The sequence below is a fragment of the Dryobates pubescens genome, chromosome 6 (genome assembly GCF_014839835.1).
Source record: "Dryobates pubescens isolate bDryPub1 chromosome 6, bDryPub1.pri, whole genome shotgun sequence".
In the NCBI taxonomy this organism is placed as follows: Eukaryota; Metazoa; Chordata; class Aves; order Piciformes; family Picidae; genus Dryobates; species Dryobates pubescens.
In genome coordinates, this window is record NC_071617.1 from 30,911,491 (window position 1) to 30,939,068 (window position 27,578).

Genomic DNA, 27,578 nt, shown 5'->3' on the forward strand with positions numbered 1-27,578 from the left:
TACTAAAATGTGGGCAGGTGCTGGTCACATTATATATGTTAAGGAGTCATCTAGATATGATGCTTGTATTTGCTTCAAATTGCTAGTCAGGAGTGCTATCCCTATACCTGGAAGAAGCGTAGAAGAAATCCTCTGCTGCTATTACACTCACACTACTCAGAGATCTGTCCTGTACAACTGAAAGGGACAGGCAAATGTGAGCTACCTTGCACAGGATCCTGCTAATCCCAGGGTTTGAAATAATGAGTTAATGATACATACTCACTCTAGAAACCAATTTGAGTAATACTCAAATTTTTTCTCTGCCAAGCTTTTTATGTTACTGCAGCAGATCTTTTCAGGTGTGTGTATTTAACACCATATGGTACAATCTGTGCCTTTTTGTATCCATTTGAAAAGCTAAGCTAAATCCATAATATGTTGACCTGAAAAACTGCTTCATTGGCTTATTCAAGACAATCTTCTTTTAATATAGAGAGCATTTTTGAAAGGTCAGTCTGATTTTTGAGTTGACTTTTATATATATATATAAAAAAAATATTATTTTTTTTTTACTTGAAGCGTTTTGCTTAAGCCTTTCTTTCATTATGATATCACACAGAGTCCTTGCTACCCAAGAAACATCTGCAAACTATCACCTCTAAGGATATGATTTCTTTATAGATTACTGCTGTTCTTTAATTTATTTGGATAATAGAAGCAGACAGGTAAAGGTCAACAGAAGGTGACAGTGCCTATGGCCTTGTACGTAGGTAGGAATATTTAAGTCAATTACAAATAGCATGTGACAGAAATAACCTAAAAAAGCCTTTGGCCAAAATCAGTGCTTCCATTGAGCATCATAGGCATATGTTAATAAGCATAACCTGTATTAGCTAATATATGTTGGCCCAGGAAGACTGTCAGGGTAAATTGTGGCAGGTAATTGTCTTGATTTCCTAGATATGAATAACAGTGCTTTACAGAAAGCACTGGGAAAGAAGCTCTTACAAGAGTGTTTTCATTGAGATGATTTCAGAGGGGATGAATGGAGCCAGTGTGCCTTTAGAGTAGGGTTTGGTTTAGATGCTGGGGTTTGGTGTGTGTGCTGTGAAAGAGGTAGCAGGAGGCCTGATAACTGGCTTAAGTCCTGGTAGCCGACAGACTGATTACCTGGAGGCAAGCTCTGAAATCAGTAGATGCAGCTGGAATGGGGCTGGGTGGCTTCTAAATGCACCTGAAAAAGCTTAGAATCTTCTGAGCCAGGAGTCTGAAGCATGAAAGGATGGAACTGTCTGAGGGAACTGGGGAGCTAGAGAGGGCCTGGAAGCTCATGCAGGAATGGTTTTTGGAGCCAAGTTGAGATGTGCTTGGTTGCTGTTGTGAGGGGAGTGCTGTTAGGGGGCTGAGGGATACTTGTGCATGTTGAAGTCATGATAAAAAGGATAAACTATAAAGGACCAAAGAGGTGGTGTTGAGGAATGATATTGGGAAAGAGAGAGTATCTCTCTATGGCTTTGAGCATTGTTTGGGAGCTTTGTGGATGGTTAACACCCTGAATTATGTAGCATTAAGTCTGACATATGCAGAGTTCAGTTAAAGGTCCAGAACAGTGACAGGAAAGATTTCTGGCCTTTTTCATTAATTTGAAGTGAAAAATTGATTTGTGAGAATTAATTTGGGATCAAGGAGAGAAATGCAGTGGAAGTTGATGAAGAAGTCTGGGTTTGGTGGGAGCAGTGAAAAACATGCAGTGTTGATATCAGCAGAGCTGGGATGGAGGCAAAAATGAATGACAAAATAGATCCTTTAGCCTGGGTTCTGACTGGCTGCTATTAGACTGTATCCCCTCATCTTTGTCTACTTCTAGTGGGTACAGCTTTTGAATGTGTGTGAAGAGAGGACTTTGGTCCAGCTGAGTCTTTAGTCTCCAGTGCTGGTGCAAGGCATGTAGGGTGACTCTCAGCTCCTGCCTGGAGCTGAGTAGACAGTTGCTTAGATCTCCTATGAGTCACTCATGAAATCTGGTTACAGAGGCAGTGTTCTTGCAATACCTGGTGATGTAGGTAGGTAATACAAAGTTTGGCCTGTAATGCCAGGGCTCTTATCCATTGAGGTGTAGACTACCAGCTGTCTAATGCAAGTTGATGTCTTCATTGAGTGCTCCCCAGCCCTTTTTGGAGACCTTCTCATCTTCCATATCAATTGCCATTGTTGCTCTCTTGGGACACATATGCTAATTCAGTGCAGTTAACTCTGAGCATTTATTTTTTGTTGTAGTAGTTCAGTATTTTTTTTAGATATCTAACATGCTGTAAGCGGAGTGACTTCTCTCCCATTTTATGGAGAAGGAGCTGTGATTTCTGCTAGAAGAGAAGTGTTCTTGCCTGAGATTAGTATTCTGCTGCAGTTTCACCAGTATTTGCTATAGTACTTCTTCCACAGTTTGTTCATAAAATAATCTAAGAATTTTGCCTCTGCCATCTACTTTTCTCCTCCACGCTAGAGGAAAAGCATATAGGTATGTCTTCACTTTGGTGGTCTCAGGCCAAATAAAACAAACTTCCAACTTCTGTTTTGTCTGTCTGCACCCTTGGGTAAGGGTTGTAAAGATTGAGCCATATTCTCACTGAAGATCTCAAAAGGGATTTCATGTGTGTCTTTCCTGTCTACCACTGTAAGGTTTCTAAGGGAACTTCACTTGTCCTTCTGGAGCACAGAGGTTGACCCCTCACAGGCTGTAACATCTACAGACTGATGATGCTGAGTAATCTGCTGGCCTTCAGCAAGGACTTGCATTAACTGGTATTGTCTCTGTAGCCATCGAGAATACAAGAGCTTTACTGCAGTCTGTGCCTAGTGGATTCAGCTGAGAATCTTCATCCTGCTGCTGTCTGGTGATTTATTGTTAGCCAACAAAAGCACAATCCACACTATTGCTGCTGCAGAGAGTGGAAAATACCCAAGTACGGAAATTCTGTGGGAGCATAGAGCTACATGTTCGTGCAATGCCCTGGGATTTTCTTTTTGGGAGAAAAGATTGAAGGAGCAGTGCTGCTCATTTGCCTGCCTCCTCCCATGCATTGCTGTAACTGCAGTTTGTGTACATGCCTCACTTTTTGCAGTGTCTTGTATTAAGCTGCATCCTAAGATGCTATGCTTTTGGTGGGAAGTTACTGATCTACTTTCCTGATCTCTGGAGCTACATTCCATTTCCACCTTTTTTCTAGACAGCATTGATATCACATCCTGACAGTCTGATTTAGGCTGTAAGGTAAACTTCCTTCAACAGGCAAAAGAGAAGCATTTGTCCTGGGACTTTGATATTAAATTGTAAAGCTAAAAGCATTCTGACTCGTCACCCCTGGCAATATAGGAACTGCCACGTTGTTTTATTTTCATTATATGTGATCACTACTGAGCTGTTAAGAGAAAATTGCTTTCTATTTCAGTAAACTCAATTCTGGTTCAGACTGACTGTGCATCAGATGCTTAATTTGGAACCCACTCTCTTGGTGAAATTAAAAATTCAAATCTCCAAGCTGGAGCACTCAAACTGTGCTTGAATTAGAAATTGACTGCTGTCAATGTGCTCTCACACTTCACTCTTTCTTCTTCTTTTTATTTTTTTTCTTAATTCCTCCCTCCTCTCCCCACCCAATGAGTTTTATATGAGAGCCTTGCTGTAGATGGTGTGACTGAGCAGAAGTAGTGGGAATCCACACTGTCACTCTGTAGACAGAGTGATGAAAGAGAAATGTGGTGTGTTAAGTAGACCATCCTTGAAAGGGAGTGCTGTGTACTAATTTCATAGTTAACACGAGTTTGGTGATATACTTTTATGGGGTATAACTGCAAAGCCATTAAGTGGTGGTTGCAAATTAATTTAGGACCTAACCAAACTTCACAGCTTCTATGCAAAATTCTTAAAAACCCCCAAAACTACCAAAATCAGCATTGGCTCTCTATTGTGAGTGTTCTCTGTAGGCTTTCCAACTTGTGTGTCCTCGTGCTTCTTTGGAAAGTGGATACAGTATTCTAAGTTCTTGAACAAATCACAGAATCACCAAGGTTGGAAGAGACCTCAAAGATCATCAAGTCCAACCTGTCACCACAGACCTCATGACTAAACCATGGCACCAAGTGCCATGTCCAGTCCCCTCTTGAACACCTCCAGGGATGGTGACTTCACCACCTCCCTGAGCAGCCCATTCCAATGTGATTTAAAAGAAATGGGGCTGGATCTTTGTGGGAAGTGTCTTCTGTTGCTGAGTGTGCTGAAGGCACCCAGTGATTGTACTGACTTTTTCCAAGGTCTGCTTGTGTTCTTTCCCAGGATGTTTCATTGTTCATCAAGTCACCCATAGGATGGATCACAGACCTAGGTATAGGGTAAGATGACTGGAGTATGAAAAGGTAACTGCTGTGTTAGGCAGTTCATTATGTGAGTTTGGCAGTTCCAGGTGTCATGGGCTAATAGCATTGGGTGAGATGAAATATAGGGGTGAGCTATGTAAGAAAGTTTGGAAATTGGTTGGGTTGAGAGCTTGTCAACAGAATCACAGAATTGTGTAGATTGGAAAAGACTTTTAAGATCGTTAAGTCCAATCATTAACCTAACACTGTGAAGTCCTTGGCTAAACCATATCCCTAAGCACTATGTCTACACAACTGTTAAATATCTTCAGGGGTGGACACTTTACCACTGTCTTGGGCAAGACACTCCAATACCTTATAACCCTTTCAGGAAAGAAATTCTTTCTAATACCCAATCTAAACTTCCCTTGGTATGACTTAAGCTATTTCCTCTCATCCCATCACTTGTTACTTAGTTGAACAGACCAACCCCCACCTCTCTACAATGTCCTTTCAGGTAGTTGTAGATAGTGATAAGGTCTCTCAGCCTTTTTTTTTTCCCCTGGCTAAACATGCCCAGTTCTCTCAGCCACTCCTCCTAAGATATGCTCTAGGCCATTCACCAGCTTTGCTGCCCTTTGGACACACTGTAGTACCTCAGTGCCCTCCTCATATTGAGAGGCCCAAAACTGAACACAGTACTTGATCTGTGGCCTCACCAGTGTGGAGTACAGGGGTAAAATCACTTAGTGGTCCTACTGGCCACACTTTTCCTGATACACGGCAGAATGTTGTTGGCCTTCTTGGCCATCTGTGCATGCTACTGGCTCCTGTTCAGTCAGCTATCAGTCAACATCTCCCTCTCTGCTAAGGGGCTTTCCAGCCACTCCCCACTCCTGTAGTGCTGCCAGGGGCTGTTGAAAATGTGAAATGTAGTAACAGCCTGAGAATGACTTGTGTAACACTGACTGCATGAAAGCAAAGATGAGAAGAGCAGGTATATCTTTTACTTTTTACAGTATCATGCTGTCTAAGTGGTCCTGCTTTATAGAGACATCACAGAGTCACTTGGCTGTTCTAGAGTGAATTTGGCCACTTGCTTTTCTGGCCAACAAAACAAGTTTCCTTTTAATGCTGCATTGGTGAGGTTGGATGCTGTAATTTTCATTCAGCTTGGAGAAATACAGTTTTCTACAATAGCCAAGCTGTGAGTGTTTCACATTGCCAGCCATAGCATGTTGATGAGTTATCAAACTGACTTTCACAGTGCAACTGTCTGCTTTTGCAAGCTGGATACTTACATTTTTAAATTTGAAAAGATCAGAAAGGCATATTTCTGTTTTTGTCACATCAAGGCACTTAGGCTCAGATTCAGCAAGGCACTTACTTGAGAAAAAAGCCTGCTTTTGTGCGTAGTCAATGTGCTGCTGAATACTGATCATGCAGATGTGTTTTAAAGTGTTAATAGTATCAAACAAATTGTAATTAAGGAAAGGCATGCTTCTCTTATTCCACTTGACTAGGTGCTTGTTACTAGCATAAGAAGTGTTTGATATTTACCAGCTTAATTTTCAATGTGTGTATTCTTTTCTTTCTTATGTCAAGGCAAACCCAGGTTTAGAACATAACGGGGGTGGGGTGGCAGTGGGGAAGTTTATGGACTTACTGAAACTACTATCTGCCAGTGTCATTCTTTACCTAGAAAGAGGTGCTACAGTTTCATCAAATGACTTAAAATAAGTTGTTGCATTAAGGAGATAAGAGGCTGAAATGTAGCAACTTAATGCCATGTGCTTTACAGGAGTGTCTCAGTGAAAAAGACAATTATTCCAACAATGGCTAAATAAAACCACTGTAAGATGCACAATTCCTGAAGTGTTTTTTTTTAACGAAGAATAGAAACTAATGTGCATTTAATGACTTCAGAGAATATTTGGAATCATAGAATCAATAAGGTTGGAAGAGACCTCAAAGATCATCAAGTCCAACCTGTCACCCAACACCTCATGACTGGTGGTGAATGGTGCCACATCCACCTGGCGGCCAGTCACTAGTGGTGTGCCCCAGGGATCAGTGCTGGGCCCCATGCTCTTTAACATCTTTATTGATGATCTGGACGAGGGCATTGAGTCCATCATCAGTAAATTTGCTGATGACACCAAGCTGGGGGCAGGAGTTGATCTGCTGGAGGGTAGAGAGGCTCTGCAGAGGGACCTCAATAGGCTGGACAGATGGGCAGAGTCCAACGGCATGAGATTTAACACATCCAAGTGCCGGGTTCTGCACATTGGCCACAACAACCCCATGCAGAGCTACAAGCTGGGGTCAGAGTGGCTGGAGAACAGCCTGGCAGAGAGGGACCTGGGGGTGCTGGTCGACGGTAGAATGAACATGAGCCTGCAGTGTGCCCAGGCAGCTAAGAGGGCCAATGGCATCCTGGCCTGCATCAGGAACAGTGTGGCCAGCAGGAGCAGGGAGGTCATTCTGCCCCTGTACACTGCACTGGTTAGGCTGCACCTCGAGTACTGTGTCCAGTTCTGGGCCCCCCAGTTTAGGAAGGATGTTGACTTGCTGGAACGAGTCCAGAGAAGAGCAACAAAGTTGGTGAGGGGTTTGGAACACAAGCCCTACGAGGAGAGGCTGAGGGAGCTGGGGTTGTTTAGCCTGGAGAAGAGGAGACTCAGGGGTGACCTTATTACTCTCTACAACTACCTGAAGGGAGGTTGTAGACAGACGGATATTGGTCTTTTCTCCCAGGCAGCCAGTACCAGAACATGAGGACATAGTCTCAGGCTGCGCCAGGGGAGGTTCAGGTTGGATGTTAGGAAAAAGTTCTATACAGAGAGAGTGATTGCACATTGGAATGGGCTGCCTGGGGAGGTGGTGGAGTTGCCGTCATTGGAGGTTTTCAGGAGAAGACTTGATGGGGTGCTTGGTGCCGTGGGTTAGTTGTTTAGGTGGTGTTGGATTGGTTGATGGGTTGGACGTGATGATCTTGAAGGTCTCTTCCAACCTGGTTTATTCTATGTATTCGAAACCATGGCTTCAAGTGCCACGTCTAATCCCTTTTTGGATACCTCCAGGGACGGTGACTCCACCACCTCCCTAGATGTTATGTCTTAGAAATTTAAGTTGGATAACTGAACCCAGGCTGGGACCTTAGAAATCACAGGAACCCCTTGGCGAGTAAATAATTTGTAAATGGTATCAGATACAATGTAGCTCAGCTATTGCTTGTCTTTTAGAGGGACACTTTATAAAATGCTAGATAAAGTATAGTTAGCATTCAGTAAGATGGAAAAAAATGAATGAGACCTTTGCATTTTGTGGGTTACAAAAATCTTACTCTAAAATAACTGTGTTTGAAAGCTTACTTTTTTTGAAGAGACAGTGCTAGTTTGGTTTGACATTGGCTGCATTAGAGATCAGTGCCACCTTATTTTGAATACTTAGCGGCATCTGAAATTCAGCAAATGACCACAATACAGCTGATTAGGAACTTGCAGCATTTTACATATTTATATGACATAGGAAGTGAACAATGATGGTTATTGTCATGTTAGATTTATCCCTGAGGACAGTTAATTTTTGATACCGATATGTTAAACATTTGTGTGTTTCTATTTTTGAAAGGATGTTTTCATCTCATTTACTTTGTGTGCATTTTAATGCAGTTGTTTAAGGCTTCCTTGACAGAAGCCAGCATGGCAGAAAATGTTTGCAGCAGTGCTTTGTTAGTTGGCTTTGGATGTGACCAAATTATCTTTGCCTCCACATCACAGTTACCACCTACAAATGCTCTGAAGGTGAATTTGTGTGTTAATATGAGTGTGTTCAGATAGCTGAGCTCTCTTTGAAACTGCATATAGAATTTCTCAGTTACTATCTGGAAGGACTTAATGATCTTGTGTCCTGGCTCAGATAGAGTTAATTTCCTTCACAAGGAGCTGGGAGGGGGCACACCCAGGATAGCTACCAGAACCAACCAGTTGGGTATTCCATACCATACAATATCATGCCCACTATGTAAGGAGAGGGCTGGTGTGGGCAGGTGTGTCTGGTTTCTGGCACAGTGGCTTTTGGCATGTACCACAAATGTTGGCAGTGTTGGGTGATCTGTTCAGGTTTTATATCACTCGGTTTATATTTGACTTCATTATTATTGTTGTTGTTCATTTTCCTTTGTATTGTTCTGTTTAACTCTCCTTTTCTCAACCCATAGGGTTTTGCATTCTGCTCCCTGCTTCTCTTTCCCCCCCTACTGAGGGGAGGGGTCTGGAGGGTGCAATTGTGTGAGGCTTGGCTGCTGGCTGGGCCTAAACCAGGAAAGCCTGCAAGCATTCTGCATTATGTGCTTAAAGCAGGGGTAGGGAGGTAATTGCTTCAGAGCTTCTGCACCCACCTGCAAAATCCTAGTGGACTATACAAAAATGTAGGGTAGTTGCATCTGTGGAGGGACAGGTGTTACTAGAGCATTTGATCAAAAACCAGCACTGCCATTTTTGTGGCTGAAATCAGAGACTGAAGTCAGTCTAAAATGACTGTTCTGCTGTTCCGTCTGCTGCATCAGACTGGATATGACAGAATGTGCACTTCAGGAGGAAATGCTCTTTGATTTCACCTCTCCCTTTTCCAGCTTACTGGTGCAATTAAGGTGTAAACAACTTTGCTGGTCGTGCCTTGCTTTACAGCAATACACTCTGGTGGTAGTGGTTTTTTTTGTTTTGTTTCTTTTTGTTTTGCTTTCCTGTGCTCTGGCCTTGAGCTATTTGTTTTTATTAAATATTTGTCATCAGAAAAGATGGTGAAAGAGCTGTTATAATTTATCATAATCTGTCAGTAGAATATACATTGCATAATCTTCTAGGATTGTAACTTCTTTTTTTTTTGTTGTTTGTTTGTTTTGTTGTTTTTTAAAGTGGATGCTGTCAGCTCGTGGCTTGGACAGATTCACTCTGAAATGGCTCAAGAATGGGCTGGAGGGCTGGGCCCAGAGAGTGGTGGTGAATGGTGCACATCCAGTTGGCAGCCAGTCACTAGTGGTGTCCCCCAGGGATCACTGTTGGGCCCCATCCTGTTCAATATCTTTATTGATGATCTGGGCCAGGGGATTGAGTCCATCATCAGTAAGATTGCAGATGACACCAAGTTAGGAGCAGGTGTTGATCTGTTGGAGGGTTGGAGGGCCCTGCAGAGTGAACTTGACAGGTTGGATGGGTGGGCAGAGGCCAATGGGATAAGATTTAATAAGGCTAAGTGCAGGGTTCTACACTTTGGCCATAACAACCACAAGCAGCGCTATAGGCTGGGGTCAGAGTAGCTGGAGAGCAGGCAGAAAGGGACCTGGGGCTACTGGCTGACAGCTGGCTGAAGATGAGCCATCAGTGTGCCTAGGTGGCCAAGAAGGCCAATGGCATCCTGGCCTGCATCAGGAATAGTGTGGCCAGCAGGACAAGGGAGGTTATTCTTCCCCTGCACTTGGCACTGGTCAGGCCACACCTTGAGTACTGTCTCCAGTTCTGGGCCCCTCAGTTCAAGAGAGAGGTTGAGGAACTGGAACGTGTCCAGAGAAGGGTGACAAAACTGATGAGGGGCCTGTGAGGAGAGGCAGAGGGAGCTGGGGTTGTTTAGGGAAGAGGAGGCGCAGGGGAGACCTCATTGCTGTCTACAACGACCTGAAGGGAGGTTGTACCCAGGTGGAGGTTGGTCTCTTCTCCCAGGCAACCAGCAACAGAACAAAGGGACACAGTCTCAAGCTGGGCCAAGCGAGCTTCAGGCTGGATATTAGGAAGAAGTTCTTCACAGAGAGAGTGATTGGTCATTGGAATGGGCTACCCAAGGAGGTGGTGGAGTCCTTGGAGATCTTCAAGAAAAGACTAGATGAGGCACTTAGTGCCATGGTCTAGTTGATTGGATAGGGTTGGGTGATGGGTTGGACTGGATGATCTTGGAGGTCTCTTCCAACCTGGTTGATTCTATAATATTACACCTGAGAGGCCCTTCTTCCATTTGTGACTTTTCTCTTTTTCTAGGTGCATAGTTCATATAATGCATGACACACTATAGGATTTTTAATTGCCTTCAATTGTTTCACAGTGTTCTAAAGTACAGTTTTGATAGTCTAGTTAACTGCCATCAGTTATTTGATATGCTTGAAGCTGAGAGAAATGTAAAAAAACCTTGAGGCTTGCCTTTTTTCAACAAGCTACCTGAATTGGTCCAGTGTACTTTCTGTATCTGATGTGCAGACAAAGCATGCTGTGGTTGGAAGGCTATGCAGAGAATAAAGTATTTGTAACAAAATTTTAGATATGTGATAATAAAGAATTGAAATTATTCTAATCTTCAGAAGAGGGATATGGCAGAAAGGTAAACAGTGCACAAACAGTATACCCAAAGCTGTAGTAATATTCTGGCTGGGTATTGTGATGGCTGAGGGCACTGTGACTGCTTTCTAGCTGGAGCTGGGGGTCAGGTTGTCCTCCCTCTCCTTATTCTTTGAGAAGGTGTGGGTGTTCACATTGAGATGCTGGCCCCAGCTCTGTGTGAGTCCACTCCTTCTTTACCATGTGCTCAAGAGCACATGGAGGCTGAGGACCTGCAGCCCCTTATTCATAGCATCCTCTGAATGGCTTGTGGCTTGGTCTGTAATCTTGAGTATAATTCATGAAGTGGTGCTCCTCTCCTAGCCACATGAGGGACTTGTCCTGCTGGACTTGCCAGGAGGCAGACCTAGAGTCCATAGAGTCCAGAGGTAAATCACAAACCTGTCTGGAGGGTTGCCTGCAAACACTGGGAGGAGCGTGGATGTGGATTTCGTGTAAACTGGTTCAGGATACTGGAAATCTACCACTTTAGCTCCAATAATTATTAGAATTTCATCCAGTTCACTTGGTGCATGACTGATTTCTTCTGCTGAAGGCAAATTTAGGCTGTTATATATAAACTAAAAGAATTAATAACATTTTGTTCAATTTTTGTTTCCTTACTCTAAGAGTGATCCCAGTTTCTATTTATATTACTCCCAGTACAGTATTTCGCTGTCTTTTTATAGGAGTCAAGCTGATAGACTCCATGGCCTTTTTTATTTCTGACTTCTGTGATGCTTTTTTCTGCGACAAAAACACAAACAAAACCCCAAACAAAACAAACAAAAGAGGTGGCTAAGGTATTCTAATTTCTGGTGATAGGAGGCAGAATAGAGAAGCTTAACTGCAGTCCCATGGTGAGTTGTACCACTATCCTAGTATGTGAAAAATGTATAAATTGCTTTTGTTGAAGGTTATTCAAAGAGAGCATAGTGAATGTTGGGGGAAATCTCCTGGGAAGTTTCAGGTCTAATGCTTAAATTTTTGTCTAGGATCACAGTATCACAGTATCGCCAAGGTTGGAAGAGACCTCGAGGATCATTGAGTCCAACCTGTCACCACAAACCTCATTACTAGACCATGGCACCAAGTGCCACATCCAATCTCCCCTTGAAGACCTTGAGGGATGGTGACTCCATCACCTCCCTGGGTAGCCTATTCCAATGACGAACGACTCTCTCCGTGAAGAACTTTCTCCTCACCTCGAGCCTAAACTTCCCCTGGTGCAGCTTGAGACTGTGTCCCCTTGTTCTGGTGCTGGTTGCCTGGGAGAAGAGACCAACCCCTTCCTGGCTACAGCCACCCTTCAGGTAGTCATAGAGGGCAATGAGGTCACCCCTGAGCCTCCTCTTCTCCAGGCTAAACAATCCCAGCTCCCTCAGCCTCTCCTAATAGGGCTTGTGCTCAAGGCCTCTCCCCAGCCTTGTGTCATTATAGTGAATGGATGTCATTATAGTGAAGTGTCAGAGACCCATGTTAGGTGCTGCTAAGAAGTTTAGATTATGTGAGCATCTATCAAGGTAAAAATTATCAAAGGGTTATGATTAGAATTTAATGTTAAAAGTAGTGCATATAAATAAAAAAATAAATCTGAAACTTGTGCTTTTGGAAGAACTCTGTGTGAGTGAGAATATTGCAAGCACTCAAGTTCTAGTAGATGATTATCAGTGAGTACCAGGCAGATAACTGAGAGCATAAATCTGAGAGCATAATTCAGCTAGTTGGGTGTTCCTGGCAAATAGATCCAGCCAATATGTTACTGTGTCGCAAAATGGCTAATGGTGCAGAGCTCGTGTGTGGGATAGATGAATGGAATACTTTTGGACTAGCACTGAGTCCATAAATAAAGCAGTCACTGTATAATTTTATTTTTTTATTTAATAAATAGAGATCTACAGAAATGGAAGAGAAGATGCCACACTCTGATTTCCCACCTTTAATGTTCATTGTGGTATTTATCTTGCCTCTTTCTATTCTGTTTTACAAAGAACAAATTTATCTTTTCACTGTGCTATTGAGCAGAGTGATCTATATAAATACTGCAGTAATGCTACCAAGCATATAGTGGAGGTAGTATTTTTCATACTGATGGTACAGTATGCAAAACTTTTAACTTTGCATTTTGGACAATAGATGGTACAATAAATCTAACCCACAACTTATAAAATAGCTCATTAGACTGACATCTTCAGCAACAGAGTATGAGAGTTGTGTCTGTTCTGGAAGCAGAATCTGAATCACTTGCTCATGCTAATAAAATATGGATATGGACACAAGAAACTGGACATTAGAGGCAACACATTATACACAAAAAATATTTATGAATATGGTTCAGTTTAAGAAGGACATTGAGACACTTGAATGTGTCCAGAGGAGGGCAACAAGGCTGGGGAGAGGCCTTGAGCACAAGCCCTATGAGGAGAGGCTGAGGGAGCTGGGATTGTTTAGCCTGGAGAAGAGAAGGCTCAGGGGAGACCTCACTGCTGTCTATAACTACCTGAAGGGTGATTGTAGCCAGGAGTGAGTTGGCGTCTTCCCCCAGGCAACCAGCACCAGAACACGAGGACACAGTCTCAAGCTGTGCCAGGGGAAGTTTAAGCTCGAGGTGAGGAGAAAGTTCTTCACTGAGAGAGTCGTTCGCCGTTGGAATGGGCTGCTCCGGGAGGTGGTGGAGTCACCATCCCTGGAGGTGTTCAAGAGGGGATTGGATGTGGCACTTGGTGCCATGGTCTAGTCATGGGGTCTGTAGTGGCAGGTTGGACTCGATGATCTTTGAGGTGTCTTCCAACCTTGGTGATTCTGTGATATGGTTCTCATATTTTTGATGCAGATTCAGTCCTATCCTAGATGTGCTTGTAAGTCTGAAAGTCATTCTGGATCAGAGACTTAAATAAGGCCTATGCTTTAGTGTGCTGCTAAGCAAATTTGTAACGAAAAATCATAGAATGGTGCCATGAATAGGGAAGATTATGTGATTCATCTTTCCTGGGTTTATGTACTGATGGATGTGATTGGGTTAGCAAATTCACTTAAAAGGTGGTGTAAACTCTTAAAAAGTGAATCAATGTATACAACATTCCCTGGCAACACCTTTTCTCCTCTCTCTGCGCTGCCTCTGTTGTCCCAGAAATGGTTTATTTCTGCTGGTGTGCAGTAAGCCAATGTCACACACTGAGGCAAGACACTGACTTTGTACAAAGCTATGCAAGTTTGGGTACTAGGTGGTATCCCCACAAGCATCACACACCAGTTGCAATTTGCAATGGATATTTACACAGTAAAATGTGTTAGCTACACCTTGTTTTAACACCTACTACTTAGACATTAGATAGTTTATTTCTTACTTCACATTAAAGATACAGCTTCTTTTAAATTCACTACACTTGCTCAGAGGGCGAGTGGTTTATTTGGGTAGGGGGCTTTCTATCCAGGAGGTCTGGGTTTTAACATTATACTGAGGGTAGTTCACAGAAAGGGTGCCTCTAATCTTAGTTCTCTTGCCAGAGTCCTGGTTGATGGCACATTGTCTCAAGATGTTCCCCAACATACACAAACCAAAGGGCACTCCTCCAGTTATGAGTTCCTCTTGGTATCCTCAGTGATTTCTTACAGTGTTTTGTTTGGTCAGAATTTCTATCACAAGCAAGGCATCATCAGTCTTTCATCCCCACTTCAAGGACATAGTATGTAACAAGGCCTGCATTGATTACCAGCTTTACACCATAAAGCTCCTGATCAGTGGTCTTCTTTAGATGACCAGTGCAGTATATCCAACGTAAGCAGTGTACTCAAATAGTTTCACTTTGACAGCATGGTCAGTGTCTTTGTTTTGTTCAAATAGAAGGTGACATGCTGTTTAAAATTCCTGAAACAAGCATTTTCAGCTGCTATGATATGTTAAGCCTAGGAAACTCCAGAAACATTTTTTAATGACTTTTTCTCCCCCCTCCCTCAGATGGTGGGCAACACTTAATGCCTTCAGGCTGTCTTCGTAAAAAGAAACTGTCAAAAAGACCTGGATACATGAGGTTCGAAGCTCAGCAACAGACAGAATTTCAGTCCCGGGGTGCCTGCAAACCATTTGGCCCAGAAGAGCTCAAACATGGCAGGCAGCATTTTGGAGACTTTGAGAACTGCTCTGTACTCAGAAGATGCCAAACCAATTTTGAATTCTTATGCTGCAGTGCAGCAAGTAGTGCTGTAGTTCCTGCTAATGGAGCAACAGCCTTGGCCGCTACTGGAAACATGGCAGGACACTGCACAAATGTTTCATGTTGCCAGAGTGCACAATTAGAAAACACAGCGATAACTGTTTATGCCACTGCAGCAGAAAGCAAAGGAGAGGTTTCTGCTGTATGCTGTACACAGCAGAAAAGCCATGGCACTGAAGTTTGTGAGTCCCCAAACATACGTGCTTTGGATCAGAGAGAAGTGAATAACAACTGTGAATATCAAAATGGAGATACTTTTTCTCATTCTGTTGGTACATATGACAACTTTAGTTCAAGTTTCAGCTTCATACAGCTTTCCCTGAACTCTGCCTCTAGAGTAAGTGATGTTGAAGGCAAGCCAACTCTCAAGAAATCTGAGTATATTCTGCATCTGAGCACCACAGGAAATCTGCAGAACCCAGAAAAGATGACACAAACTCATGAGCACTCGGGAGCTTTGCAGTGCTTCTCCAGGCCTGGTGAGGATTTGGAGCATGAAAATGACACCACAGCAAATGATAAACTACAGGAGTGTGAGACTGATACAGATACAGATGCAACATTTTCATGTTGTACAGATTCCTCGGATGCAGCATCTGCTGGCTCTTCTGTCACCTCAGGCTATGAAAGTAGCTTTACTGTTAATGACCATAACTGGGATACTTTGATGAAAAAATATGAACCAGTGCTACAGGACTGCCTGCTTGGCAACCGCAGTACATTAAAGGTTAGTAATCTCACTTCATCTCTGATTCCTTCCCCTGGCCCTCAAAACATTTGTATTTACAGTGCCAAGGACAACGCCGATGTAGGAGCTGGGATAGTAATATCTTTTGTGGCATCTGTTCATTGAGATTTACAGTAGCGCTCTAAATGATAAAAGTGGGAGAACCGTTTTTGTTTCAGTTTTAGTTCTTGGAAAATAAAAGTGTTGTTGCAGTATCCTGTTCCTATGTTCTGCCAAGGCTATGATCCCTTTTTTCTCTAGTATGTCACAGAACAGTTTCTGCATTCCACAAATACCATTTTGTTTCACAGGTGGCAGTTTTGTTAGCAGTTTGGAGTATACATAATACAAAGTTTGGGTCTGCAAGAACTCTTTCCTTGAAGCACCATGATTTAACAACACTAAACTTTGGAAATGTGTAAGTTTAGCCAAAGATTTCTTGGAGTGAGGCACCTGTATGAGAGTAGCTAGTAAGCTAATAGCTGGGTACTCTCCCTGCATGAAGAAAAATAGGGGTCAAGCCTCTTCTGTGAGTCCTGCTGAGATGTGAATATATGTGGGGGTTTCTTTGGTTGGTTGGTTGGGTTTGTTTTTTTTGTGTGTGTGTATGTTGTGTTGTTTTGGTTTGGGGTTTTTGGTATATTTTTTTTTCCTGATTGTATTGGGTTTGCCTGAGCTGTAGTTAATTCTTTCCAGAGCATCTTTCTAGTGCTGTGTTTTGCAGTGCTCTAGCTGGGTGTTGATAATACACCAGCGTTTTGGCTAGTGCTGAGCCAGCCACCCAGGCTGTGCTTTTCCAGCATTTCCCCCCCAACAGTAGGCTGAAGGATGGGCAAGATCTTGGGAGAGGACATGACTGTGTGCCAGCTGACCCAGACTGACTGAAGTGGTATTCCATGCCATAATAACATCACCTTGGATATAAAATCTACGGATGTCATGGTAGGGCCAAACAAGCCCCAGCACAAACCTAGACAAACCCTGATGTGTCTAAGCATGGTCCCCCTCTCCACCTCTCCTTCCTGCAGAAATCAGGGTAACATGGGAAGAGGAACAAAAGGGAGTCCCCAACATGTCTGGGTAAACAAGTCTACTTCTGGGGTAAGAGCACTACTCCCTGACCAGGCCTCTGTTTCTGGCTTTTGAGGCCACAGCCTGGCAGAACCCCTTTTCATTGGGTAACTATGTGCTGGCTTCAGTTGCCCTATTGGCCCAATTGAATCTCGGGCAAGATATATATGCAGGCCAATTTCTAGTTGCCTTTGCCTTGCCTTGCTTGAACCTGCTTTGCTTTGGACATGTCTTCTTTGAAGTTGCCTCGAGTTGCCCTGCCTTGAGTTGCCCAGTCCAGAGCCTGGGATAAAGCCACAAAGTTAGGAGCCAGAGCCAACCCTTGCTTCCCCTTGCAACTAGAATTTTGCCATGCCTCAGTTTCCCCAGGACAAAGCAAGAGCCCGTTGCAGTAATAGTGTTGTACAGCCTGCCCTCCTGCTGGAGCCAGACCAGCCTTGAGACCGTGTGGCCTTCCTGCTGGCAACCAGCCGTGCCTGGTGCACAAGCGTCCCAAAAGCTTCAACAGCTACTACTACTACTATGCAGCAGCGCTCCCCACTTGGGTGGAATCACCGTGGTTGAGCACCATTTCACTCCCAGGGATTCTCTCCCTGTTATTCCTACCGGTTTGCAGAAAATCGTTAAAAATTGCTTTATTTGCCTCAATACTGTGCATTCCCACTGTAAATTCATAGTCTAACCACACAGAGAACCTATTTGATACGTTTTGGCAAGTTTTCATATTAGTAAAAAGGTATTCATATTTTTATTAATATTCACATTTGCCATATCTTAATTATTCAAATAGTTCCTTCACAAAGGGAAAGAAGGAAGTGTTGGGGGCATTCATTGATGGTGTCTGTCCTCCAGAGCAACCGCTACATGTGTTGAAACCCTGCTTCCTGGGCGTGACTGAGTATCAGCTGCTGATGGGAAGTAGAGAATAACATCTTTGTTTGCTCTTGTTTCTGCATGCAGCTTTTGCTTTTCATCCTATTAAATTGCTTCTGTCTTGACTCAAGGGCCTTTGGTTATATTTCTCCTCTCCCCTGTCAAGAAGGGGAGTGATAGAGCAGCTTTGGTGGGCATCTGGCCCCCAGCCAGGGCCAAAGCACCGCACTGTTGTTGGTTAGGTGGGGGTTTTTGTGGTGGATTTTTTTGTATGTGTGTGTATGTGGGGTTTTTTGTGTGTCTTTTTGGTTTTTTTTTACCTTCCAACTCCAGAGGTGTACTGGGCTGTTGGGTCTGGAGTCTTTCCTTTGGCTCATGTGTATACTTACATGTATACCTTCTACATGTATAGCCAGTCTCATTCACTGTATTCTTTGTGGGAGAGGAATGAGGAATCTTTAAGAAGGATCAGTTACATTTTATTTTAGAGTGTTTTTGAGATGGCAGAGTGTGCACTGGGGGGAAACCATTCTTAACTTACCTGCAATAAGAAGCCACATGTTCATTTTTCTGGTATAGTGGTATGTTTTTTTGGTTTGGTGGAGGTTTTTGTTGTCGGTTTCGGTGGTTATTTTGTGTTTGTTTGGGTTTTTTGTTTCTCAAGTACCCTGAGTTTCAAAAACCCAGATTCTTGTGAATTCTCAGCTTGGACATACCTGCTGAGATGCACTCTGCTGTTGTTAGGCCCAATGAAACTTCCTGCTATGGGGAAACTTTGTATAACTCTGCTGAGTAAGACAGAATGTTGAGGAGCTCTTATTCTTTCTTTACTCTCCCTGACATCTGAGCTGGGCTTATGATGTGCTCTGATATTTTTCAGAGAATGCATGTGGGAATCAAACTAGGTTCTCCTATTTATAGACTGCACACACATTAATGTGGAGCAGTTTCTTTGGCCTCATGCCTGGAATGACAATGTGCCCATAGTCTGAGGTGGTTTGGGAAATTAATTTACTGCAAATTTGAGAATATATAACAGAATCAAAACAGAAAATAATTTCTCTGTCTTCTCATTATGCTTTTTTTGGTAGCCACAAAAGAAACATCACTACCTTTAATTTCTGTATTCATAAATTCAGTGAAGGGAGAAATGGGGATTTGTGTCCTCAAATGTCTTTGCCCTTGGTTAGCCAGTGATGTATGTTTCATTTGAAGCACCTTTCTATTGTAATGATAATGAACAAGTCTCAAACTTTCCAGAAAGGAACAAAGGCAGCAGTAGTCAAGAGAAGGAGATGGTGTCAAAGTTATTAAAATTACGCTTTTTCTGTATGTATTAAAAAAAAATAATGTCTGTCATATGATACAGATACAGGACATGCCACACTGGAGCCACTGTTTGATTAATTGTGCTCCAAATGCCTTACCAAGCTTTCAAATAGAAAGCATTTTGATGTGACAGCATCAGTCAGTTTGCTCTGGGTATGCCTGGGCTGTGGTACCCAAGCAAACTTAAAATGACCTTTAAATAAGTGTGAGTGCATGATGGAATAAACACTGCAAATAGCAGCAAAGCTGTACTCTCAGTATAGATGGTTGTTACACATCATATATATGGAAAAAGTGTCATCAGAATTATTTTTACTGCAGGCTTCTTGAAAACTCTATCAAAAGAGTGGCATAACATACAGAAAATAATTTATGGTGAGGATTCACAGCTCCTCTGTTCAATATGTTACACATTTCTCAGCAGTGTCAGAGAAAAAAGATTGGAGTTTCAGGATGTGAAAAACAAAGGAAAGCCTTGGAGAAAAGGGAGTATATACAGTGTTGGGGAGGGGTGTTTGTGGTTCTTTGATGTTGTTTGTGAGGTTTTTGTGGTGTTTTTATGGGGGTTTTGTTTGTTTGTTTCTCCTCTGAGGCATTCTGTAGCATATTATTAATCAAGTATTTTGAAATTATTTTTTGGCTTTATTTTTTATAGTTATTTTCTGACTAGTGGACTTTCATATACCATATTTAGAAGGAATACCATTAATTTGAATATCTTGTATAATTTATGTGTTGACTGTGTAGTCATGATTACTGAGTGTTTCTATTAAGTTGCTGACTGGCTGTACCTATTTTTCCCTGTGCAATTTAGAGTTTAAATATAGAAATTTAAATATGAAAGAGTTTCAACAGAGGAGCAAAATCTTTTGAAAATGCAGAATGTTTGAAATATGGATTGTCTTGGAAAATGCTTTCCCAGGCACTTTCAGGCTTTGAGAATCTATGCTACTTCTTTTTCCAGGCTTACCTTTGTCCATGTTGATAAGGGCTTGTTTGGTACAGGTCATGTATAAACTTAATAAGAAGCAAACACTTTTCAGTGTCGTAACTGTATTTGTGTTAGTCTGTGGCTGGCATGGTAATGAGGAGAGAGGGCTGCCTGCTTTCTCAACAAATTCTTCTAACAGTAAAAACTTGTAATAGCATTTGAATGCACATCTAGCCTTATAAATTTTTAGTAAATTTAGAATTTTGGTCCAGACCCTTAATTTTAACAAACATAAGCAGTAACTTCTAAAGCAAAACTTTTGTTATGGTAAGAGTTTCTTTTTGGGTGTGAAAAGGCCCTCTGCATGTGGTACATAACACACTCTTGAGTACAGTGTGATCAGAAGTTCATGCCATGTTAACAGAATCCTTTAATAATCCTGATTTGATTTATTCACAGGGTGAAAAAGATTCAATGATCACAAGTTGTCTTTTACTTTTCAAAATGTATTGTTTGTTGATCTTGGTATGTGTTTGGACTAAAGCCATGCGTGGCTGAAGTAGCTGCAGTTCCAAATAGGTCCATCCACATAACAAATGTTGGGTTTAACTCTCAAAACTGGGCCATTCTAGTGATGCAGAAATCCATTATATATATATATGATGTAGAGGTTAATGGAGCAAATGTTTTTTGGGGTGGTGTTTTTTTGTTTTTGTGGTTTTTTTTTTTCACTGCTGATATTTCAGGTGGGCAGTGATGAAGCAAGGACAAGAAGTCCAAGGGTAATTAAGAGAGACTTCAGGGCTTTAGAACAACTGGTTAAGGGATCAGGAACACAAGCAGTGTTCTCCTCTATCCCCCCAGTCATGGGACATGATGAAGGTATAAATAGGAAGAGCCAGGAGATCAATTCCTGGCTCCAAGTCTAGTGTCTTGGGCAGGACTTTGGGTTCTTTAATCATGGGTTGATTTACAGGTCACCAGGTCTGCTGGCAACAGATGGGATACACCTGTCTCAGAGGCGGAAAGAGATCCTATCTGGGGAGCTAGCTAGCAGGGCTTATTTGAAAGAGCTTTAAACTAGATTTGAAAGGGGAAGGGCGCAAAATAGGCCCAAGGACAGCACAGGAGTGCCTAAGAACAGCCAGGCAGAAGCTGGGACTTCTTACTACAAAAGAGCGGCAAGACCTTTAGACCAACTGAAGTGTATCTACACTAATGCACACAGCATGGGAAACAAACAGGAGGAGCTGGAAGCCATTGTCTGTCAGAAAAATTATGAAGTAGTAGCCATCATAGAAATGTGGTGGGATGTCTCATACCACTGGAGTGGTATGGCTATAATTGATGGCTATAAACTCTTCAGAAGGGACAGGCAAAGAAAGAGAGTGTTTTGATTGTATTGAAGTTGATGGTGATGTTACAATTATTTATGGGTAAGAACCAGGGGGGGAGCCGACAAAGCAGATATCCTGGTGGGAGTCTCTTATAGACCACCCCACCCGTATGAAAACACATAAAATAGGCATCTGGGAGATGTTTCACAATCCACAAGCCATTGTTCTTATGGGGGACTTCAACTTCCCTATTGTCTGCTGGAAATACAACACAACAGAGAGGGAACAGTCCTGGAGGTTCCTAGACTGTGCGGAAAACTTCCTGACACAGCTGGTCGTGGAGCCAGCTAAGGAAGGTGCCCTGCTGGACTGCGGTTTGTGAACAGAGGACTTGTGGGAGATGTACTGGTTAGGGGCTGTCTTGGGCACAGCAAACACAAAATGACAGAGTTCTCAGTTGTTGGAGAAGTAAAGAGAAGGTCAGCAGAACTACCAATTTGGACTTCTGGTGGGCAGATTTTGGCCTGATTTGGAGACTGGTGGACAGAGTTCCTTAGTAGCCAGTCCTGAAGGGCCAAGGAGTCCAGGAAAGCTGAACGCTGGTCAAGAGGAAGTCTTATAGGCACAGAAACAGGCCATCCCCATGTGTCAAAAGACCGGTTGTTGGGGAAGAAGGCTGACATGGCTAAACAGAGAGGTTTGATTGCAGCTTAGGAAGAAAATGGAGAAGAAGGGTCAGGCCACTTGGGACGACTACAAGATTGTCATGAGACTTTGTTGGGAGAAAATTAGAAGGGCCAAAGCCCAGCTGGAAATTAATTCTCCTTCATCTGTTAAAAAGAATACAAAATGCTTCTACAAATATTGTCAACAGAAAGAGGACTAAAGAGAATCTTTATCCTTTGTTGGATGCAGGGGGGAACATAGTGGTCAAGCATGAGGCAAAGGCTGAGGTACTCAATACCTTCTTTACCTCAGTCATTAGTAGTAAGATCAGTCATTTGCTAGATATTCAACCCCCTGATCTGAAAGATAGGGATGGGAAGCAGAATGAAGGCCTATAATCCAAGAAGAGATGGTTAGTGACCTGCTGCACCACTTACACATTGGGGCTGGATGGCATACACCCAAGGATACTGAGGGAGCTGGCAGAATTGCTCACCAAGCCACTTTCTATCGTTTGTCAGAAGCCCTGGCTAAGTGGGGAGGTCACAGCTGACTGTAGACTGGCAAATGTGATGCCCATCTGCAAGAAGGGCTGGAAGAGGGACCTGGGAGACTACAGACCTGTCAGTCTGACTTTGTTGCCAGGAAAAGTCGTGGAGCAGATCATCTTGAGTGCCATTATGCAGCATGTGCAGGGCAGGCAGATGATGAGGCCCAGTCAGCATAGGTTCATGAAGGACAAGATGCCCAGGCCCAAAGAATGGTGGTGAATGGAGTTAAATCAACTTGGTGACCAGTCACAAGTGGTGCTCCTGATTTTGGAGGTGTTCTGCAACCAAAACAATTCTATGATTATTCATAATTAACTTTCTTTTTTTTAATCTTTGTGTAGATAATATCCTCAATCTCACGGCTTCAGAGACTTCAGCAGAAAGCAATAGCAGAAGATGACTATGATAGAGGTGAGAATTGCTGTCTCCTACCCCCCACTGGATCATGCTGGGTTTTTTGCCTTTTCCCTTCTTCCTCTAGTAATTTTATATGTATGTAGTTGTGGGTAAGTGTGGAAGACTGGTTCAATGAACTGTATTATTTATTCTGTCATATGGCAGGAAACAAATTAAAGAAAGAAGTAGGTCAACAGCAGGTAGCAACAGTTTTTATTTTCTTGAGCCACATCACCATGTGGGAAGGTTGAAATCCAAATACCCACCATCTGGATCAGCTGTTTTGAAGCAGCATGACTTTAAAAAATGTAGAAATGAATGGAAGCTTGAGAGGAGAAAGGACAGCTGCTGACTTTGATTTGTTGCTTGCCACATTTAGTCATGACACTGCAGCAGGGCTCAAACACAGAAATCAGGTCGGCAGCTATTACAAAAGTGAATGATAATGTCCTGTGGGATTAACGTGATGTCCTTTGAGTTAAATCAAAACCAGATAGAGACTATGGGGTGCTACAGCTGATGGCAGATATCTATATTTGAGTAGTGCTTTTTCTTTCCAATGTCTTGGCACCTCTGAAAAGCTTTGTGTGCACACACTTTAGTAATGACAGCATCTGTTAACACACATCTTGAGTTTCTTACTGTTTCTGGTTGTGGTAGTCTGTGTTCAGGTACTCATATTTTGGTATCCTTTAGGTTCTATATTAAGTTCTTCCTGCTAGATCTATCTTCAGCTGGGAAGGTCTACAAATGTTTTGGTGAAATCTGCATAGGTACTTTAGAGAGTAAGCTTGGGAAAAAGAGAATTCTTTTTCTGCAGCTTTTTTGTTCTTAGCATTTAGAGGTTGGGAATTGGTCAGACTCGTGGATGGCCTTTCAAAATTTGTGTGAAGTTTTGCAGTTGTAGTATGACTCTGTTTCTCTGGCCCAAAGCTGTGTCTCTCAAGATAACTAAAATGTGTTTTTCAATAGTGTCTAGAGAGTAGGTGTGCAGCCTTGCTAAAAGCATGGTTCTGTTTGCATCTTAAAGGCTTGCCTGTATCTAAGAAAAAAAAGTCTGCTACTGTCATGTGTCTCACTTTCTATGATCATTCTAGGTACTTAGGTGCTTGAAATACTTTGCCTTGGGATCCTCCCTCCCTTTGAAAAGTGAAACTCCATATGCATAGAAGCTTTCTCAGAAAATGCCGTGTTCCATGCATGCACATGGCCATTCATCCTTCATTCTACCAAATCCTAATTTTGGGTTCCTTGACCCACTTTCTGCCATACTGCTTTTTGTTTATTTTCTGATACAAGTGTCAGCAGGGTTTCTTTATGGCTACTTTTCTTTTGTGAAACACTGACAGTGTATCTCCAGTGAAAGTTTCTCAAAGAGAAGATGCTGTGCTGCAAGAAGAATTAGAGGTGTTACCTTGTCTTCTCCTTTTGCGGTGATGAGTTTTCCACCTTTGCTTTTAGAACTATGTCACTGTTCCTGGTCAAAAACGAAATCTTGCCTGGCGTGAAGTGTGAAAACTTATTAAAGAGCTTACAGATTGACCCAGTACCACTTTCTACTCAACTGAAATTTGTAATTAGCCTTCTTTAAAGAGATCTTGTTTCCAGATACTGCTAGCAGGGAATGGAATTGCTAAATGTGCAGAGCTGTGATGTGGGCCATAAATGGAAATATATTATCAGGGAGTGGGAGAAACTGACACAGTGTATGTGAAGTGTGGAGGATATTTTAACTATAGTGCTACAAAGAAAATTACTGTCCCTGTACTGTGGGGGACTTCTTTGAGTGTAGAGAGATACTCTGTTAAAAGCAGAACTGTTTTGACCTGGAGATTGTGGCAGTGCTGTTTGTGGTGGTATTATGGTCTTGATTTGGAAGTGCTGTAGGGGAAGGGGAGATGAAGTACGATGTGAGTAGCTGCAAAGTGTCCTGTACGTGGAAGAAGAGAGAACAGTGGAAGGAGAGCAGGTGGAGGAGGGGTATGGGTGGCTATACTCCTGAATGGAAACTTGAATTGTCAAAAAATCTGTTATTGTAGCTATGTTATCACTTCAGGGGTAGAGGCTCTTCTCCACCTTCAACCATAGACAAGAACTCTGATTTTTCTGCTTTCTAACAGCCATCTAGTCTTACAGGAGACGGCATAATTTGTAAGAGCAGCTCAGTGAGACAGAGATGTATTAGCACTTAAAATTCCTCAAAAGTGCTCAGCACCGGTTTCTGCTTTCTGACACTACAAACGGCAGCTTAAGGAACTGACATTGCTGCTTTCCTGCTCTCTAGAGCTGAAAGCTCCCATAGTTGTAACTTTTGAAACTGAAGTGTGATGAATAAAGTGGTGCCCCTACAGAGAAGGGAAAGTGATGCCCTGGTTTCAGTTGTGGCAACGAGGGCAGGAAATGGCACAGAAATAAAGGCACGGTTTTCCCGTTGTTAAGTCATGAACAAAGTACCTTGTCACAAACACATCAAGAATAAGGATACATTTGTTTCTCCCCTTTGCAGAAACAAAGAACGAACAACTGCTTGCTGCTTGGGTCTGTTAGAGAGCGTTTGTGTTTTCCAGGCTTATGTTAGTGAATTAGCATTTGTTTCCCAAACAGGTAATAATTCATTTTGCTATTATTTGTTGAAACATAGTTTAAGAAATATGTGTAACCACAATCCTCTGTTGTCATTTAGGAGAGAAGTAAATGCCTTTCAAAAATCTTCAGCTTGTTTCTGCTTAGTTTTACCTTTATTTAGATGAATCTATTTGCTCTGTATTGTTTCTCCCCTTGAGCTTGGGAGGTGCACAGCAGAAACAGCTTTTGCAATTGCTTTCTTAGACCTGCGTTGGCATGGTTAGGGTGTTGGTGCAGCAGAGCTGCAGTCAGTCATTCAAGCAAATGCAGTTTATTCCTGTGCTTTCTGGCAGTGCCATGTGTTTGAGGGAAGAGGGCTTGTTTGTTCTGAGAGATTGGGTGGCTGCTTGGGGCACAGGCCATCTTCCTGTCCCACAGTGCTGTAAGTCACTGAACATGGTGCTGCATACTCTTCTTAACTGTAGCCTCCATAAGTTGTTTCAAATGCAGATTTCCTCAGCTGTGAAGCGTTTGTGTGAAATACGTATTCAGTGAAACAGATCTTCTCAGTCCTGGTTTAATTTTAAATAGGAACCATTAGAATGGTTACATGTTTTATTGCTTGGTCTGTGTTTGTAGGTGATGAGACATCAGAAAATAGCTCATTTTTTCTGCATTTACTTGTGGTCTCCTCTTGATGGCCACATTACTGTATATTTCCAAAGCAAGTGTGGTACCATGGGAGTATGATAACCGAGCTTTGCCTTGCGTAGAATATGGTAAAAATTGGTCTGTTCTCCAAGGATCACTTGGAGCGTTGTCATGGCTCATTATTCATGATGGAGCTTGACAGCTCCAAGGTTAAACACACTGCTGAATACAGGAAGTAAAAAAAACCAAACAAATAGGCTTATTTTTGTATCTGTGGGAGTTGTGCTTGCAGTGAAAGCAAGTGTATTTTATTCAGTACAAATCTATTGCCCAAACACTTAAAACTCCTTTTCCTGCTCTTTGCTATGAGCTCCTCAACCTTGCCTGGTGCTGCAAGAGCCAAGTGGATTGGTAACTAAGCATCAGAACTGTTGAACTCCACTACTGGTTCACATGCCACCTTGTACTCAGTTTTCTGTAGAACTACACATTATTTATTTATTTCTGCTAGAATACAGAAATGTTCATGCTTGTCATGCAAACCTGGCATGGCAGTGAAAATTCGTGCTTTAGATATATTTAACATCATGTGTCCCTTCAGTTATTTCAGTTATTTAGGGCTCAAAGCTGGAGCTGTATGAATTGGTGAGCCTCCTTGAACTTCTGAACTGCGTGCACTTCAGAAAAAAGTGTTTGTATGTTTTCATTTATTTGTGCTTGGCTTGTGCCTTTTGAAATCTCTTCATACCAATTGTCCCTTCCATGCCTCAGGATCTACAGGACATCAGAGAAAGAACCCTGTTCTGTGTAGAAGTTGAAGTCTCATTTTGTGCATTTTCTGTTAGTTGTAAGTGTAGAAAGGAAAGACTTTGAAGCAGTTGGCCTCTTGTACATTTACACTGGAAGAGGTGCTGTTTCTTACTTGAAATGGCTATTTGTATTAAGGCAACTACAGAAGGGGAAAACAATAGGGCAAAATGTTAAGTAATGTCTAGGTTGAAAATGTGATTTGTAAATTGTCATTCAGGGGGAGGTCTTGGCCACTTCTAATGGTTGTCCTGGCACATGCTAAATTATACATTAACCCCAAATTCCTGGTGAGATATATAGTTGTTAGTTGTTTGGTTTTTCAATTTGTATTTTGGTTTTTTTTTTCAGTTTAAACTGGAAAAATCCTTTCTCCAGCTTAAAGTGTGATTTCTAGTCAGCTCGTTTTTCCCTTTCCTCCTTTCTTTTTCTTTTCTTTTTTATTCATTGAAAGTTATTTGCAGATGAGGGATGGACAGACTCTGTACTTCGACTGTTCTGAACCAAAACGTTTGCTTGACAGATGGCTGTTAGGACACAGAAATGAAGGCAAGATATCTTCTTTTGGAGGAAGGTCAGTGAATTCGAGAGAAACTGTATCTGGAAATAACTCTCAAGGAACATGTTATTTTCGATTATACTTGTTTCAGGCTGGCATGTACTTGTGGAAATAAAATCCTTAAGCCTAGCTGTATCACAGTATCACAGTATCACAGTAACTAAGGTTGGAAGAGACCCCAAGGATCATCAAGTCCAACCT

At 42.3% G+C, this 27,578-nt stretch overlaps 1 protein-coding gene across 1 annotated transcript in view; it reads left to right on the top strand.

The window, feature by feature from the left end:
• The first annotated feature begins 14,666 nt into the window (after positions 1-14,666).
• The window catches only part of DISC1 (DISC1 scaffold protein), a 208,017-nt gene continuing 195,105 nt past the window's right edge, over positions 14,667-27,578 (top strand). The window contains exons 1-2 of the mRNA XM_054162257.1: positions 14,667-15,641; positions 22,741-22,810. Of these exons, the coding sequence (XP_054018232.1) occupies positions 14,676-15,641; positions 22,741-22,810 (1,036 nt within the window). The 5' untranslated portion in view covers positions 14,667-14,675. The remainder of the gene's footprint in view (positions 15,642-22,740; positions 22,811-27,578) is intronic.